Raw genomic sequence first — 17010 nt, 5'->3', positions numbered from 1 at the left:
TCACCTCCAGGCGCGCGCGCCCCGCCGCCCCGAGGCCGCGTCCTGCCGCGCCTGGTCCTAGCGCCCGCCGGGCTACGGCCCCCTTCCTCCGCCGCACGCCCCGCGCCTCCTGGGCCCCCCTCCCTCCCGGCGGCTCGCCGCCCCTCGCTCCCCGCCCCCCGCTCTCCTTCTCATTGTTCTCCCCGCCCCTATCACAACTTGCCTCCCCGCCGTCCGACACGCCTCCGCCCCGCCCCCTCCGCCCCGGCGCGGGCTCTCCAGCTGGTGCGTACGGAGCTCGAACCCTCGCCTCCTCCCCGCCCCTCCTCCTCCGCGGGCAGCGCGCGCCCCGCCCCGGCCCCGCTACCGCTACGAGCCGCGTACCCCCCCTCCCGGGCAGCCTCAGGTTGGTGGGGCGTACGGAACTCGGGCGGAGGGGGTGAAGGTGGCAGGCGCACTGCCCCGCCCCCTGCGGGGTGAGGCGGTCTGAGCTCCCTCCCCCGGGGAAAGTTGGTGGAGTTTTCCCGGCGGAGGCGCAGAAACTTCCTCCGTCCCCCTCCCCCCTCCATGCAGGCGACGCCGAGCGAGGCTGAGGCTGGGGGCCAATCGCCGCAGAGCTGCGTGTCGGAGGCGCACTCTGATTGGACAGCGGGGAAGCCCGTCAGCCTGTTGGCCCCGCTGGTCCCGCCCCGCAGCGCAGGGCAGCCTTTAACCTTTGGCCCCGGCGGGCGCCAGCCACTCAGATCGCTGCTTGTTGGTATGTGCAGCGGCAGTGGCCGCCGGCGGAGCAGTCTGAGCCCGACGATGAGGCCGGGGACGGGAGCCGAGCGTGGAGGCCTCATGGTGAGTGAGGCGGCGAGCCGCCCTCCGGCGCGGGGTCCCGGGGACGGGGAGCGGGGGCTGTCGGGCCGCAGCGCCCGGGCCCCTCCCGGCGGCCCCCCGAGGAGACGGCCCGCGGCGAGGCGTCGGCGGAGCGGGGCGAAGCGGCACAATGAGACGCGGAGTCAGAGGCCGGCCGCCGGTCCCGAGGGGCAGAGGCCGGGAGCGCGCGGCGGCGCTCGGGGCGGCGGGCTCCGGGGCTGGGGCGGGGCGCGGCGCGGGGGCGCGGAGGCGAACCCGGACGTCCCCGCGGCTGGGCCTCGGCCTCGGCCTGGGCGGCGGCGGCGGCGGCGGCGGCGGCGGCGGCGGCGGCGCTGGGCCTCGGGCCTCGGGCGGGGGAGCCCCGGAGAGCCGGGCCGGCCCGCGCCCGCGCCCGCGCCCCCGCCCGCGGAGGGCTTCCTCAGGGGAGTGAGCGGCCTGCGCCGGGCTCCGGGCCGCCCCGGGGAGGGTCCTCCCTGAGCCGAGGAGCGTGCTCTGCGGTGCGGGTTCTGCGGGACGCACCCGCGCTCGGCGTCGGGCGTCCTTGGGGACCCTGGCCTCGCTCGCCTCTCCCGGAGGCCGCGCTCCTCACGGGGAAGTCGGCGAACCCTCGCGTCAAAGCGTGAAGTCAGCGTGGAGCCGGCCCGGGAACGGCCCCTGTTCGGGCGCTGGCTACCTCGTACCCGTGAGGAACAACAAAGTCGTGGCTCCCCGGACCTGCTCCTGCGCGGCGCCGGCTGTTAACGCGCTGCAGCGGCCTGCTGCGGAAATGAAATCTGTGTTCTCTTTGCCCAGTGATTATTTTAATTTTTTCTCCGATTACTTTGCGATTCGGCCGGTGGCGAGCCCGTGTAAGTTCCGGTGGGAGGTGCATTTTGTTTAAGAAAACAAAGTACGAGGCAACCCGGTGATGGGGTCCCAGTTGGCCTGACGCTGAGCCACTCTGTGCGCGTAGCCGGCTTGTGCGATCAGTTTTTTGAGAAGCGTTCATCGTCCCTTGCTCGCTCTCACGTGTCCCTTGTTTTCCAGATGGGCCACCCTGGCATGCATTATGCCCCGATGGGCATGCACCCCATGGGCCAGAGAGCCAACATGCCTCCTGTACCTCACGGAATGATGCCGCAAATGATGCCCCCTATGGGAGGGCCGCCAATGGGACAAGTAAGGATGCTCCTGTTTCGTTTTGTCTTCGGTTATCGTTGTGTCAAGATTTTCAAAACCTGGGTCAATACTTGCAGTTATTTAAGGATTAGTCTATGCCAAAATAATATTGTCGAATAAGTCAAATGCTAAGTCTAATCAAATTTTGAAAGTAAGGAAAAAGCCTTCTGTTTTAAAGATTTATTTTCTACCACAGCAGAACTAAGAGTTCTCTTTTTAAGTAGCTGTTTATGTAGTCTTTTTAGCGTCATGACTTTATTTTTCCGAGTATGTCAATTGAAGTTAAATGTTTGAAGAGTGATTATTATTTTATAGGTCAACGTATTTTATGTCTATGGACCACGTAGATGCATAGAATCTAAAAATAGCAATTGCTTAGGCCTTTACCTTAGAGTAAAGTTTATTCCTGAAATAATTTCCTCGTGTGTGTGTGTGTGTGTGTGTGTGCGCGCGCGCGTGCGCGCGCACTCGGTGGGGGTAGAGCAGGGAGGTTCTACTCTGATTTGATTCTTCATAGGATAGTGCCATATAGGGGGTTCATTTTCCACTTACACTGTTTGGTTTTTGTTTTGTTTTAAATGCTCATTGCTTCTGCACTCCTGCTTTTGAGCTGTCCCTTTCATCTCCAGCATAAATGTAAATGGACATTTTGTGGGAGTGATTTGGAACAAAAGGTTTCAATGCTGACTCAGTGAATTCAGTAGAACTGAGTTCCTAGAGAAGCATCCAAGAAAGGTAACAGGTTCAGTTACCATGAATAATTTCATGCTCCCTGTCAGGTTCTGTAATACATAGACTCTTTCTTTGGTGGCTGAGTTCTTTCCATTTGAGTATCTCAATAAATCATCAAAAATTTAGGCTAGTAAAATATTTTGGAAAGCCAGTCAATTAGGTATGGTCTTTCTGCTAATTAATACTGTTTGTGTTGATAATCAGTTAAGCCTTGATATTTTAAGTTATTGGTGAAATTGTGGTGGAGAAAGGAGCTTACTTTGTGTCTTTTCTCTTTTAACCTTAGGAGTAGAAGGGCTTAATGTCAAGTGATTTTCTTCTTTTTAATTTGAAATATAGCCCTTAATTTTGATAAAAATCTATATTCAAAGACACCAGGCCCAAAAGATTCTGCCTGTAGGAGTTGAGTGTTTTTTTTTTTTTTGTTTTTTTTTTTTAATAATAAAAGAACCATTTATTCTGTTGTTCTGGAATAACACAAGTTTTAAAACTCCCTTAGATGATGGAGAAACAACTCTGATTCCTCTTCTGTTTCTTTCCATCTCTAAGCAGCAAGGAGCTCTTCTGGTTTTCTTAGTAGAGCTGCTCTAACTAGATAATGAGCTTTAAAAAATATTTATTCTTTAAATGCTCTGGTTCTTATTTAAAATTAGTTTCTTTCCACAGAAAGATAAAATAAAACAATTTGCTACTGCCAGATGCTTCTCTCTTTTCTGGGGCCTTCTGTTTCCATTGGGCCAATCAAGGTAAGTTTTGCAAGGGATTGACCTGCTTACCCTTGCTGTAATGGTGCTATTGCACTACCAAACCAAGACACCAGCTAGTCATTTCTAGTACAATGCAGATTTTATTTATTTTTTTTAAGTACTTTTGTGTATTTCATTGGCATAAGCTGGTCACAGTTTGTTTTATGGCCCTTTCTCTTTAGCTGTATTAGTGATCATCTTCCTAGTAAGGTTACTTGATATTTGGTACACATCCATTCAAATACTCTTAATTTTACCTTGAGATTTTCTTCTTTTTTTTCTAGACCAGTGTATGCCATGTACCTTTAAGTATACCTATTTAGATGTTTAAAAGTCTCTCTCTCCCTGTCAGCTCCTGTTAGGAGAATGAATGAACGACTTAAGGGTCCAGCTCTTAGGGTCCCAAGAGAATCCCCACTGTTTTTCCTTAAAATTATATACTTCTTTTGTCTTCTTAATCTCTTAACTTAAATGGGGCCCAAATCTTGGTAAAAGTAATTCTTTATTTGAGCTTTCGTAACAGACTGGGAGGGCATGGATAATTTAAATACTCAAGTAATCTAGAATTCTAATTTAAAGCTCTGTAAATAACTACCTTAAAAATAAAAGTTGACAGCACAGTGGATCTTTTTCACGACTACTCACTCAGAGGTGTTAATGGTCAGAAGTTCATGAGAGACAGCAGGGTGCCTGTGAATGACACAGTTCAGTGCAGGGACACAAAGTTGGTAGGGTTCTGCTGTTCAATTTTAAAAAGTTAAAAAGTCAGTTTACAAATTTTTTAGAGTTTGGTCCTGAGGGTGATGGAACCTTCATGTATGTTGCCTACTTCACATTACTATCTCATTCTGGGACCAGCCGAAAATGAAAATTGGTGCTAGTCTTACTCGCTAAGTGCTTCTGGTGTTTGGAATGTTATATGGGCACAACAGGAAATTTTAAAACTTGTTTGTAAAATAATATGCAGACTGGACAGAATTAACAACCTTTAGGAGCCAGAAGTCATAATTTTTCAAATGAAAAAGTTATTTAGGTTAAAAGAGTACTAGGTTTTCTGAAGGTTTTTTTTTTTTTTGTACTTATTCAGGAGATTGACTACAGTGCCCTTTATAGAATTCAGGTTGAATCTGTTACTACTGAAAAAGAGATTTCATCTCAATTATCTATAACATAGGTTACATTTGCTTCTTACTGTACGTTAACTTCATATGGGAAAGTTGTCCTGGTTTTACAGGATTATACACTCTTATAGTTGGAAGGGACTGTGAAAGTTGCATGGACTTTAATATGGAAATTAAATAATGCTTTATCACTGGTTAAAAAAACCGTTAGTAATATTTTCCCTACTTGGTGGGAATACTCAAAAATTTGCAGTAGAGATTTGCCTTAAGATGTGATTGTATGTGAGGCCATTTTCCACTTATATGGTCAGTAATGTTTTTCTTTTAAAATGTTCTCACCTCTTACAAATTTTTGTTGTACTTTCTACACAAAGGACATGCAAGTCCTACCTTTATCACAGGTGATTTTGCCCTCACTAAAATCCTAAGAAAGTCCTCCTAGTTGGCTCTTTGTTTTTTTCATTTTTAATTTTTCTTTTAATGAGAAAAGTGGAGTAAAAGCCGTAAGGTCTCTTTCAGCTCTAACAACCTATGCTTCAATTCAGGTCATTAGATGAGAAGAGTAGGTGATATGTATGAGATTTTATGGGTTGATATGTACATAAAAACAAAATTCTTTAGTAATGCCTCCCTAATTCTAATTATTCAGTACTCTTTTTGCCTTTGTTCAGTAAGTTTGTAAATGAATGCTTTTCACAAATGAGTTTGATTTTCTTGTTCTTACATTGAGTAAGGCAGGCTTTAACAGATCTTGAGTCTATTCCTGCTGCCATCTGGACCCAAGTAGTATATACTGCCATGCCCAGGATACTCTTGACAAGTTTTGAGCTGGTTTTCTTGCTTCAGGCCTCCCCCCTCAGATTCTTTTAGAGTTCAGCATGTTGTCTCCTTGCCCAAGAGCCTCCAGTGCTTTTCTGTACCTATGGTCTAATGTCTAAATTCCACACTTTATAACTTTCAAGAATCTCCCAGGTCCAACTTAGTGCATGAGTCTGAGCTGCATGCCTTCTCGCTCCCTAATTTGAACCCAGGCTGTTTTCTCTATCTTGAGTGATTGTATCAGTTCATGACTGAACTCATGCTGTTCGTGTCCTCCTGTCCACAGCTCACTGCCACCATGAACTTTCCTTTACTTACCTAAGTTCTACCATTTCAAGTTTTGCCTTCCTCCGGAGATCCTCAGCAATAACTTTGCCCAACATACACTTTCCCTTCAAATTATTAAAATAAAATCCTATGTAATTTGCCTGTAACTCTGTTGCACTTATTTGGGATTTATTTTTGTTTTATGGTGTATTTGCTCTTTCCAGCATGTAATAGACTGTAAGCTCTTAGAGGGCAGGGCCTATGTTTTGTACTTTTTAAGAAGTCCACAGGTGCTGAGCACAGTTCTCAGCACAGCATGGATGCTCAGTAAAATACTTGTTGAATGAATGAAACAAAAACATATTCTTTCCCACATTATAGGCCATGAAGATAGATGTTACATGTGACTATTTTCAGTGGTTACTTGTGACTTTACACTGTTACAACTTAATTCTTATTTTTAGTGTTTGTCTCTCTAGTTTTTTCATTTGATAAAAATGGAAGATAAAATGTAATATTTTTTGGTGAATAAAGCAAAAGTACGTATTTCCATTTATTTTTAAATAATAGACAACTATGTTTCTATCTGTTTGATTTTAGTGATGGTCTTTTTTAAAGAAGTTTTACCACAAAGTTTTGCATACCCTCAGGGAAAATGATGATTTGGAATATAGGCCTTCCAGAGAAATCCAAAGTGTTGGTATCTTAGATTTATCTGACTGATTTTGACCAGTTAATTTGTTCCTGTTACTTTTAAGTGACCTTTATTTTGGGCATTTACAGAATCCATGCCATTGAATTGGGCATTAGTAAGTGACAAAAAGGCTTTTTTCCCATTAGGTTATTTGTTCATAATCTTGAATCTCAAAAAAAAGAAAAAAAAAATCTTGAATCTCAGTAACTTTCTGTGTGCATTTATGTTACCCAGGCAAGTATTTTTTAAAAAATAGATCGACCCAGACCTAGGTGCTTGTATAACTTCTCGGCTGTGTATATAGTTAGATGTTGATAGATTTACTAATGATACTATTTTTTTTTTTAGGTAGCATTTCAGTTACATATGAACTCATCTATTTAAAAACTTTAGCTAGAGTAATGTTTCTGAGTATGGAGAGTATTTGGAGAGATGTTAGAAGACAATGTAAGTGTGGAAGAATGGAGTGTACTCCTCTCCTTTGAGATTCACAGGACACAGTGTTTCCTAAAGCTGCTGGGAAGTCTTGCAGAAGCCTTTTAAAACTATTTTTCTCAGTGTTTCTTGATTGTGGGGCTTTTTTTAGCCATCTTCCCCAGGCTCCCCTTCCCCCCCCCCCCCCCCCCCCCCCCCGTTACATGTTTATTTTGCTTTGTCTAGCACATTGCATGGAATTAATGTCGCATGGAATTACCATTTTGTGAGAAATATTGTATTGAAGCTGTTTTTCAATTTAGTCTGGTCTTTAGGAGGAAGAGGCAACATCGAAATTAGTATTAACAGGTATGATGAAGCATTTAAAGAGTGCAGTGAATGTATTCATTAAGTAACAGGATTAAAAAGGAAAGAGAACAAATCTCAACAGCTTAACAGGTTGATTTTTAATTGGGTTTGTTAGAAATGTTGATGATGTGACTTAAAATCCTCATAAAACTGAATCAGTAGCTAGTAAAGGTACCTGAGTATATCCCATAGCTCTCTACTGGGGTATTTGTTTTTTAACTAGAGATGATAAGGCTAAGTTGCAATGATTTTTGGAGTGAGTAGATTACTGTCTTGTCTAGAAGTTGTTGGTCTTTCATTCTTACTTTTTCTATACCTTCATATTACTTTTAGTCGGTAGGCATTTAAGTCTCTTGGCTGTGGTGTTAAGATGAAAAACGGGGATCCCTGGGGTGGCTCAGCGGTTAAGCGCCTGCCTTCAGCCCAGGGCGTGATGCTGGAGTCCCTGGATCAAGTCCCACATCGGGCTCCCTGCAGGGAGCTGCTTTTCCCTTTGCCTGTGTCTCTGCCTCTCTCTCTGTCACTCATGAATAAATAAATAAAATCTTAAAAAAAAGAGAAAAATGTATATATCTTACACTGATACGTACCTTATTCCCTCCTATGCCTGGTATTCCCTCACGTGCCTGGCTGAACTTTACTTTTTTTTATCTTGTAACTGCTGTGATTTGGCTGTCATGATATTTGTAGACATTTGGAAGTTTTATGGAGATGAATCTTTTATATTTCTTTTCTTTCTCTAGAAGTAATTAGACATTCCTCTTATTAAAGAAAAGTTAATTGTAGTACTGGTAGTACTAAAGATAATGGTGTTTTGCATAATGGGCTTTAAGGAAAAACTGCTTCTAATTGCTTCTTTTTTACTTGATACCGTGTACTTAAAGTGGAAATCTGAGTCTTTTCCAGATCTGAGTGATGCTGGTAGCTATATGTTTTGAAGGACTAAACATGTCAGCAAGAGAGGACTGTTCTGAGTTGAAATATAGTTTGCTTTATCTACAGCTTTGATTTTTTTTTTTCCCCCCTTAAAACTTGTTTATCTTAGACTTACAAAGTTCTCACTACAATACAAATATAATTTTACTCATTAGGACCTGATCTTCTGTTTGGGTTAAGACTTTATCTTTTGATTAATGAATGAGCATTAAGTTTCTGTCCAAAAACATGGGCTTTGGTATAGTTTCCTTGGCCATGTGCTACAAGACAATGGTTATTCCTCGGAAAGGTGATTTTTCAGTAATTTCAAGGTTATTACATATTTATTAGGATATATTAAATACAATAGAAAATTTTTTCGTCTATGTGGAAACAAGAACTGGTCATAAAATTGTCTCTTCGAAGCATTTGAGTTTCTGCTACGTCCATGTATCTGTCCTGTACCCTGGTAATATGTACATAAATGAGACATGCTCCTTGTTCTAAAGGTTCCTGATAGTGAGAAGAAACTAAAAAGCTGAGTTTCATATAAACAACATATAATGATTTAAATAGATCTAAAACTGAATCTAGCTTAAAGGACTCGGAGTAGGGGATATTGACAGTCTTATGTCCCTCCATACTTGTGTCCTAGAGGGCTTACATTCAAAAGAAGGCTTAGACGACTCTTTAGAGGAAGTTTTAAAGTCTAATTCTGTGTGACTTGAGACATCACTGTTTGTATATATATCCCTAATACGTTGAGTTTTTTCTTTTTTCTTTTTTTTAATTTATTTATGATAGTCACACACAGAGAGAGAGAGAGGCAGAGACACAGGCAGAGGGAGAAGCAGGCTCCATGCACCGGGAGCCCGATGTGGGATTCGATCCCGGGTCTCCAGGATCGCGCCCTGGGCCAAAGGCAGGCGCCAAACCGCTGTGCCACCCAGGGATCCCTACGTTGAGTTTTTTAAAAATTAAAATTAATTTATTAAAATGATAGTTTTTATTTATATTTAAGTTTTTGAGTCTGTTTCTCTTTATATTTTCTTCCTCATTTAAAAAATTGGGGGTTTACTAAGAGGCAATGGGCTAAGTATCATTAATAATTTAAACTATTAACTTGTTCTTTTGCATATAGTTTTTTTTTTTTATGGTTTCAGGAAATATGATTGTAATACTTAATCTGTGTTAGAAGGAATTATTGCTATCACTGTCTTTGTATGTAACTTTGAGAAGTTGATATACCTTAACTGAATTTGATCCTTCTGAGTCTGAAGAGGGTTGGCATTCATTCATAAGGTAAGTTAGTGATGTAAAAGTGGTTTTTAAATACTAGACTTAATAGCTTCTGTGTATTTGTGGAATTTGACTTAAACATATTAAAAGGAACCAAGTTAGGCAAGAATCCGACTTTTTAGATAATTTGCAACTTAAGATTTGCAGAAAGAATGGTTTTTAAAAATCAACCAAATTTAAAAGTTCATATTTAAACACAAGATGCTTAGTTTGTGTGATTTCTTTCCAGCAGGAAAAACTTCAGGAAATAATTATGAAGAAAAGAACTTTTGAAGTGTGAAAGATTTTCACTGTGTGAAGATTTTCACTTTTGTTTTGATATCGTGAAAGAATTAGGCTAATTTAGTTTTATGTTTTTTACAATATAATGTGTTGTAGAATTAACAATTGCTTTTATTACTTTACCTTTAGTTTTAAAAATAATGAAAAGTGAAGCAGGCTTGTCTTATCTAACGTTAGGAACTTTCTAAATTGAGATACTAAGAATGAGCCAACTGTGCAGTGCTTTCTAGTTTCTACTTGTTTTTTATCGATACCTGTATTTCTTCTGAAGGCATCTTGATAATTGAGCTTAATATCATTAAAAGAACAGAAGTACACATTGAAAAATTTTTAGGTAGTACACATATACAAATGGTTGGCCATTTAGGAATGAAATTTACCAAACGGTATAGCTGAATTTTTTTTTTTTTTTTTGGTTTTAAAAACTGCCAAAGTGTCTGTAAAATTCAAATATATTGTATTTTAGACAGTTTAGCTTTTGTCTTACATGTGTTTTTATCTTTCCCATTTTCTCCTGTTTCCTAAAAATTTGTAACAATATATTTGCCAGAGTAGCTTAAATGGAAATTTCTAAAGCTCTACATGGCTTTGATTTTATAGTGTGCTTCTCATTAAGCTTATATGGATTAACACTTTGTAGCTTTAAGAGTGATGTGGCAATTGGAATTTATAGTGGCATCATTGTAGCAACTATGTTAAGAATTTGTTCCTTTAACTATTTGGAACCAAGGACTCATTTTCATTGAACTTATGATGTCATCAGTGATAAGACACTCCATTATATTGTGTGCCCTTAGTGAGAAGAAAAAAAACCTAATGAGAAGTCTAAAATACTCTGCAGATAAAACTGGGAGACCAAGGGTCTATTCCCTTCAACGTGAAGCAAGAAGTAAACCTACCATGCTGGGAGGGATGACAAAATAACTTTTGAATGCCTCAACTTTGATTATTGGGCAGAGGAAGGGGAAAGTCACTTCTGCGGATTTGAACACAGATCTCGTTAGCTTGCCACCTGGATTAGTTTGTTATTAAAATAATAATGGAAAACTTAGGAACTTTCAATGGTTTCATATTGATGGTGCTGTCAAGTGACTGGCCTAAATCAACACAGCATCCTTGTTGAATTCAGATTGGTTGAAACCTATATCCCCATATTATATTTATCCTAGAATTAATTAAAAAGAAATTATAACATTTCCACAAAGTAGATTCTTCAGGCTTTGAGAAACACGTTTTTTGGTGATGCTCAGACCTCTGGAAGAGCTCTTAATTTGTCGATTCTTACAATAACTTCTCATGAAAATATAGCATTTTCCATATTTATGTTTTTGTTCTTTGGTTTCATACCCCTCAGAATTTATAGAGATATTTAGGGAGAACTTAAATTTTTGTTTAACACGATATCTCATTCACGTATTTCCATAAATGTAAAACTCTATTTTGAAATAGAGAATGCCAACCTCAGAATTTGGGGAGTTAAAGGTGCAAAGACCCCCAGACTCAGGTTTTATATCTGGGGAAGACTTTATGCCACAGTGTTTCATTGTCCTGGTATTTGGACACACTTCAGTCTTGACAAGTGTGGTCCCTTTGGGGTTAGTCCTCAGACTGGATGAAGAGAAGCACTGGTGGGACTCCCTCAAAACTGGAGTTTGGCGAGTGTGTTCCAGAGCATTGTCTCCTCTGCTTCAATTTTTGCTACAAAATCAACATTGACTCTTCATCATCTTTTTATTTGAAACCTATAAAAGTCTATTTGCAAAAAACTTAGGTGTTCTTAGTTAAAAATTAAGTGACTCTGGTAGCAGAAAGTGATAAAACAGCTGTTTTGTTTTTTTTTAAAAAACAGCAACAACAACAAAAATCCCCGGTGCCCTAAATCTCATTCTATGACCAGTTCCACAATTTTTAGGCTAAAGGCAGATTTTTGAGATGTTTTAAAATTTGAAATGTGGGAAGAACAATTGAGAGAATTCTATCAAACTCTGCTCTTTAATGATTTTTAAAGGTTGTTTGCTTTAAATGTCACTGGCCTGTTCTGGTCAATTCTTACTATGTTGTAAGGGGTTGTGGTTTTGGTTTTGGGTTTTGTCCGTTGTTTTTTAAGTGGGATTTGATCACCGTCTTACGAAGTTTCATGTAATTTCAACTTGAAATTACATTTTATACTGCTATTATGTGGGAATATTGTTGCGTGATGGAGATTTTACCCCCGCTTTTCTTATGTTTTTATTTATTCTGAGAAAATGCTTTTTTCTCAAGTTTTCAAAGTTCAGTTTTCCAATTTAGCTTAGAATTCTAGTTGATGGATATGTTACCAGCTTTGAATTTTATATATAGGCCATTTTAAATACGAGGCTGTTTCTTTCTGTTGCTCACCATGCCTCCCCAGAAGTCAGTTATGTAGTACTTAAAGAATTCATACCTGTGGGGTGCTTGGGTGCTTGGTCGGTTAAATGTCTGCCTTGAGCTCAGGTCAATCCCAGGGTCCTGGGATCGAGCCCCACATTGGGCTGGCTCCCTGATCGGTGGAGAGCCTATTCTCTCTTTCTCTGCTGCTCTCCTTGCTTATCCAAGTGCTTTCTCTCTGATAAATAAAATCTTAAAGAATTCACACCTACTTTGCTGTAAGCCTAAAGTGAAATTAGTTGTGAGGGTGTATCTGTTGGGAGTAGGGAGAAGAGGGGACAAGCCTAGTTCTCATTTGATTGCTGTTTTTCCCCTTACTATATCAATTCTCTAATTCTTTTAGTCAGGGTGGTGGAGACTTGTGTTTCTGTTTTCAAATTCTGTATCTTTTTTTTTCAACTGCTGTTTCACCATATATTCCAATAGTCAAACGTTTCCTGTCAAGTTCTTGTTTCATGATGTTTAAGCAATTTATTAAATATTTTAAGGAACAAAATAAACCTTTGTATTTTAATCTGTTAATAAAGTGCTACTTTATTTTAATGGTGCTTTACCCTGGTTTTGTTTCGTGAGTGGACTTTCCCAAATAGTAAAATTCACTGTGCCAAGTGTTCTCATCTGTGTTTAGTGGGCTTTGTATGTTCCTTTTGACCAGTATGCTTCTCAGTTGTTTCTAGTTCTCCAATTTTCATTTAATTTGAAACTGCTTGAATACCTGGTTACCTTATTCCATTACCTATGATTATTGTATACAAGTTTTATTTCCTTTCATGTTTTTCTTAGATTTGCTCATATTAAAATCAAAAGTATAATGTGGGATTGTACTAATAGGGATGAATATTAGGTCAAAATCCTATATTAATCTTCATGATTTCTATTTATACTTAGTGAAAATTCATTCATAGATTTAGATGGCAGTCATTGGGAGACTAATATTTTCTTCAGATATTCACATATGTGCTTTATTAAGTTTTTCTTTCCACGAGAGGACATAGGTGATGTGTCTGAAGTTTGTTTTTTACATATTTTTTATGGTTGTTGAATTTTAAGCACTTTTGATCAAATTTGAATTTTTTAAAGAGCCAGATTGCTATGAAATTTGTTTAATACAGATATAGTCAGTGGTGAGAACTACAAAAAATTTTTGTCTTGCTCCAAAGAAGGAAGAAAAAAAAACATGAGTGATGTTAAAATTAAAAGATTAATATTGTCAAATTCACATTGGAAATAACATAGTAAGTGTAAACCTAACTTTTAAGTTTGTTAAAATAATTTTAACTCTACACATACATTAAATATTAGCTCATTGATAAAATACTTCATTCATTCAACAAGCACTTACTAAGCATACTATTGATATTACATAGTTTTCACTGGGTTTAAATCGTGAGCTGTACATATTAGCTTTGATAGCCAGATAGATTAATAAAGTTCTATTTGGTTTTATTTAGTAACCTTTTTTTTACTTTCATTCTAGATGCCTGGAATGATGTCTTCAGTAATGCCTGGAATGATGATGTCTCATATGTCTCAGGCTTCCATGCAGCCTGCCTTACCGGTAATCTAGTAAAAATAATTATTTACTGTGATGTTTTGACTACTTTTATTTATGAAATACTATACTATCTATATATTTTCAGGCAATCCTGTTAGCTTTCTAAGTCTGTCTTGAGTACTGTATTACTGTATGTAATGCAAGGTGGAAATTACAGTGGTAATTCAACCCCTGAGCCACCCCGGTGCTCCAATTTAGCACAGTTCTTAATTGCTATATACTGATCTCTACTCCTATTGGAGGGTCTTCTTGTTCCTCTCCCTAATACACTTTATTCATTCCACCTCCATGTCTTAGCTCAAGCCATTTCCACATCCCCCCCCCCCCCCCCCGCTGCCCCCTGACGCCCTTTTAACCCAAACTAGATTTTAGTTATCCTTCAAGGTTCTTGAATGATAGGCATTCACATTTATTCGTATACTTATATACACATTCTTAATTGTTAATTCTATATTAAACAAGAGTAGAATACTAAGAAGTAATAATTTGTCAGCCAGAAGCATTTTATTGGTCTGGTAGTGTTCTAATCTTAAAGAGTAGACATTTGCTCTGCTGAGTGTTAATTAACGGATGTAATATGGTTTAGTACTAGATCCTAGATTTAGAAATCAAAGATTTTATTCTAAATTTACATTTCATGAGACTTGAGTGATGGCACATTGCTTACATAATCCTTCACAGTCTTATCACCCTTACTGGATTATACAGCAATATGTAAAGTATTATGATATTCATAATAGCATAACTTATTTATTACCTGATAACCTAGTGGTTGTAATGAGCATATTCCACTGGGGTGGTAAGTTTGCAATGTCTTACCCAAAACCTTTAGGCCAAATATATATTTCAAAATGTTTTAATGTTATAGAAGAATACTTTGTATATTCTGTATATCCTATAAAGATTTCCTTTGAGGTCTTGTATAGTGCCTTATAATTTCAAGCACAGTATTTCTGTAGCAGAGCTTAAGAATATTCTCTTTGGGATGGGATGAATAAAGAGCTCATGTCATTCATAGCAGATTTTGCCTCTGTAATGAGTGTTTGTATGAAAGTTGAAAAAACTTGGTTTTTAGAGCTTTTTCTGTATCAGAATTGTGGGTAAATGGTTGTGGATCTATATGTAACCGATAATCATATAAATAAAACACTTAAAAGTGCTTCAGTAGCCCCGGGTTATTGATGTTTTTCAATTTAAAATGAACTCAAGGAACTAAAACCACTGAAACTTACTGAGAAACTTTGAGTCAGTGGCTTGAGAATTATACATTAAAAAGGACTATACTTGTGCTTTTTGAGGAAGTTCTATAAAATACAGTTTAAACAAGGTGAATATTACTAATTACATTTTTTTTCTTACAGCCAGGAGTAAATAATATGGATGTAGCAGCAGGTATGTGCATTCATGGTGGTAAATATTAGACTTCATTTGGACAATAACTATTATACTGGTATAACAAGGAATAAAAACATGGTCACTTCTTGGGCTTTATGATTAGCTCCTGATTTTTTTTTTCTCTGTCCTTTTAAGTAATGAGAAATAGGGATAGTATTCATAATTGAATCCATAAAGAATTACCATAATTTTAGATCAGGAGTTCTGGGACCACATTTGGTCTACAGTTATACTTTAGCCCATACAATGTTTTAAATTTAATAATTAGTTGCTGACATTTAAAGTCTTGGGCCATATGTAACAATTAGATTTATTTTTTTACACAAAGATTGAATTTATCTTGAAAAACTGGATTATCTGAATATTTATTGTTTGTAATGGTGCTTATCAGCATAGTAGGTAGAGAATATTTGAATGAATACTTATGGTTGAGGGCAGCTAAGTGTCTCAGTGGTTGGGTGTCTGCCTTTGGCTCAGGTCATGATCCTGGGATTGAGTCCTGCATCAGGCCCCTCACAGGGAGCCTGCCTCTGTCTCTCCCTGTCTTTCATGAATAAGTAAATAAAATCTTTAAAAAAAAGAAGAAGAAAAAAATTCTGATTGAGTCCATTATTTGTACTCAGACATTGTGGAATTGGATATTAACTCCTTATTTTGGATATGGAGCATGTACTCTCATTAGCTTTCTGGACTATTTCATAGTCTATTCTGTTACCTGCTTGTCCTTATAGTCATTGGAATTTGAAAGCCTTGTGATTATTATTTTTTTTTATCAACCAATTATCAGTAACTGTTTTGACTTGTGTACCTTTTATACATATTAGTAATGCCTCAGTTTTCCATGAGTAAAGAATGTTCCAGATAAATTGGTATTGCAGATGCTGAATTTTATTCCATGGTTATGCCAAATTGTTTTTGTTTTGGTTTGTTTTGGTTTTTAGGGCAAGGGAGAGGGGCCAGAGGGATAGGGAGAAAGAGAATCTCAAGCAGGCTCCACGTCCAGGGTGGGGTCTTACAAAGGGCTTAATCTCACATCATGACCTGAGCCAAAATCAAGAGTCATTTAACTGAGCTACCTAGGCATGCCTGAAACTTTTTTTTTTTTGTTTTAAATGTGATTTGAAACATTTAGAATGCACCATGTGCTTTCCTACAGGTTTATATGAGTCATAATGGATCTTTTTAAGATGTTTCACAAATTTCTTTAAGCTGAAATGATGTTCTGAAATGCCTACTATAATATTTTGCGTATTTAGATATCTAGAGCTGATTATTACCCTAAATAATCCTGGAAAATTACCTAAAATTTTTTTTTGATTAAAGTATAATTGACATACAGTATCCTGTTACCTTCGGGTGTACAACATTGTGATTTGATATTTTTATACATTACAAAATGATCCCCACAATAAGTCTAGTTACCTGTCACAATCCAAAGTTATTACAAATTGTTAACTGTATTTGCTATGCCATACACTACATTGCTTTGACTTATTTTATAACCGGAAGTTTGTGTCTCTTAATCCTGTTTACCTATTTTGCCCTCCCCTCTTTGGTAACCAGTGTTTTGTTTCTTGTATCCTGAGTCAGAAACTGACTCATAAAATATCTTAATTACTTTTTAAATGCTTTGGTTCTACCAGTGATGTCCATAGTAGCTTCTTTGACTGTTCTCTGTTTTGTTACTTTATTCCCTCTTTACATATAGTTTTTGTTTTTTTTTTTTCTTTTTTTTTTTTAAAGATTTATTTATTTATTTATTCATGATAGACACAGATTGAGAGAGGCAGAGACAGGAGGAGGGAGAAGCGGGCTCCATGCCGGGAGCCTGATGTGGGACTCGATCCCGGGACTCCAGGATCATGCCCTGGGCCAAAGGCAGGCGCCAAACCGCTGAGCCACCCAGGGATCCCCCTTGTTTTCTTTTTTATACAAAGCTTTAATTTACTAGTTTCTAAAGTTAATGCTTCTTCATTTGACCTTGGTGACTAATGA

The 17010-nt window shown here is 39.2% G+C and overlaps 1 protein-coding gene across 7 annotated transcripts in view; it reads left to right on the top strand.

The window, feature by feature from the left end:
* The first annotated feature begins 251 nt into the window (after positions 1–251).
* PRPF40A (pre-mRNA processing factor 40 homolog A) overlaps positions 252–17010 on the top strand; it is a 60419-nt gene continuing 43660 nt past the window's right edge. For 2 of the 7 annotated variants that reach the window (XM_072789236.1, XM_072789235.1), the window contains exons 1-4: positions 532–822; positions 1867–1998; positions 13543–13623; positions 14982–15012. In XM_072789236.1, coding sequence (XP_072645337.1) covers positions 547–822; positions 1867–1998; positions 13543–13623; positions 14982–15012 — 520 coding nt within the window. In that variant the 5' untranslated portion in view covers positions 532–546. Of the gene's footprint in view, positions 386–531; positions 823–1446; positions 1689–1866; positions 1999–3396; positions 3477–13542; positions 13624–14981; positions 15013–17010 lie in introns of those variants that run through there. The other 5 variants (XM_072789237.1, XM_072789232.1, XM_072789233.1 and 2 more) reach the window with 5 other exon arrangements.

The sequence above is a fragment of the Canis lupus genome, chromosome 20 (genome assembly GCF_048164855.1).
Source record: "Canis lupus baileyi chromosome 20, mCanLup2.hap1, whole genome shotgun sequence".
Taxonomy (NCBI): Eukaryota; Metazoa; Chordata; class Mammalia; order Carnivora; family Canidae; genus Canis; species Canis lupus.
The sequence above is the reverse complement of the archived record's forward strand: the minus strand, read 5'-3'. Positions and strand labels throughout refer to the sequence as shown.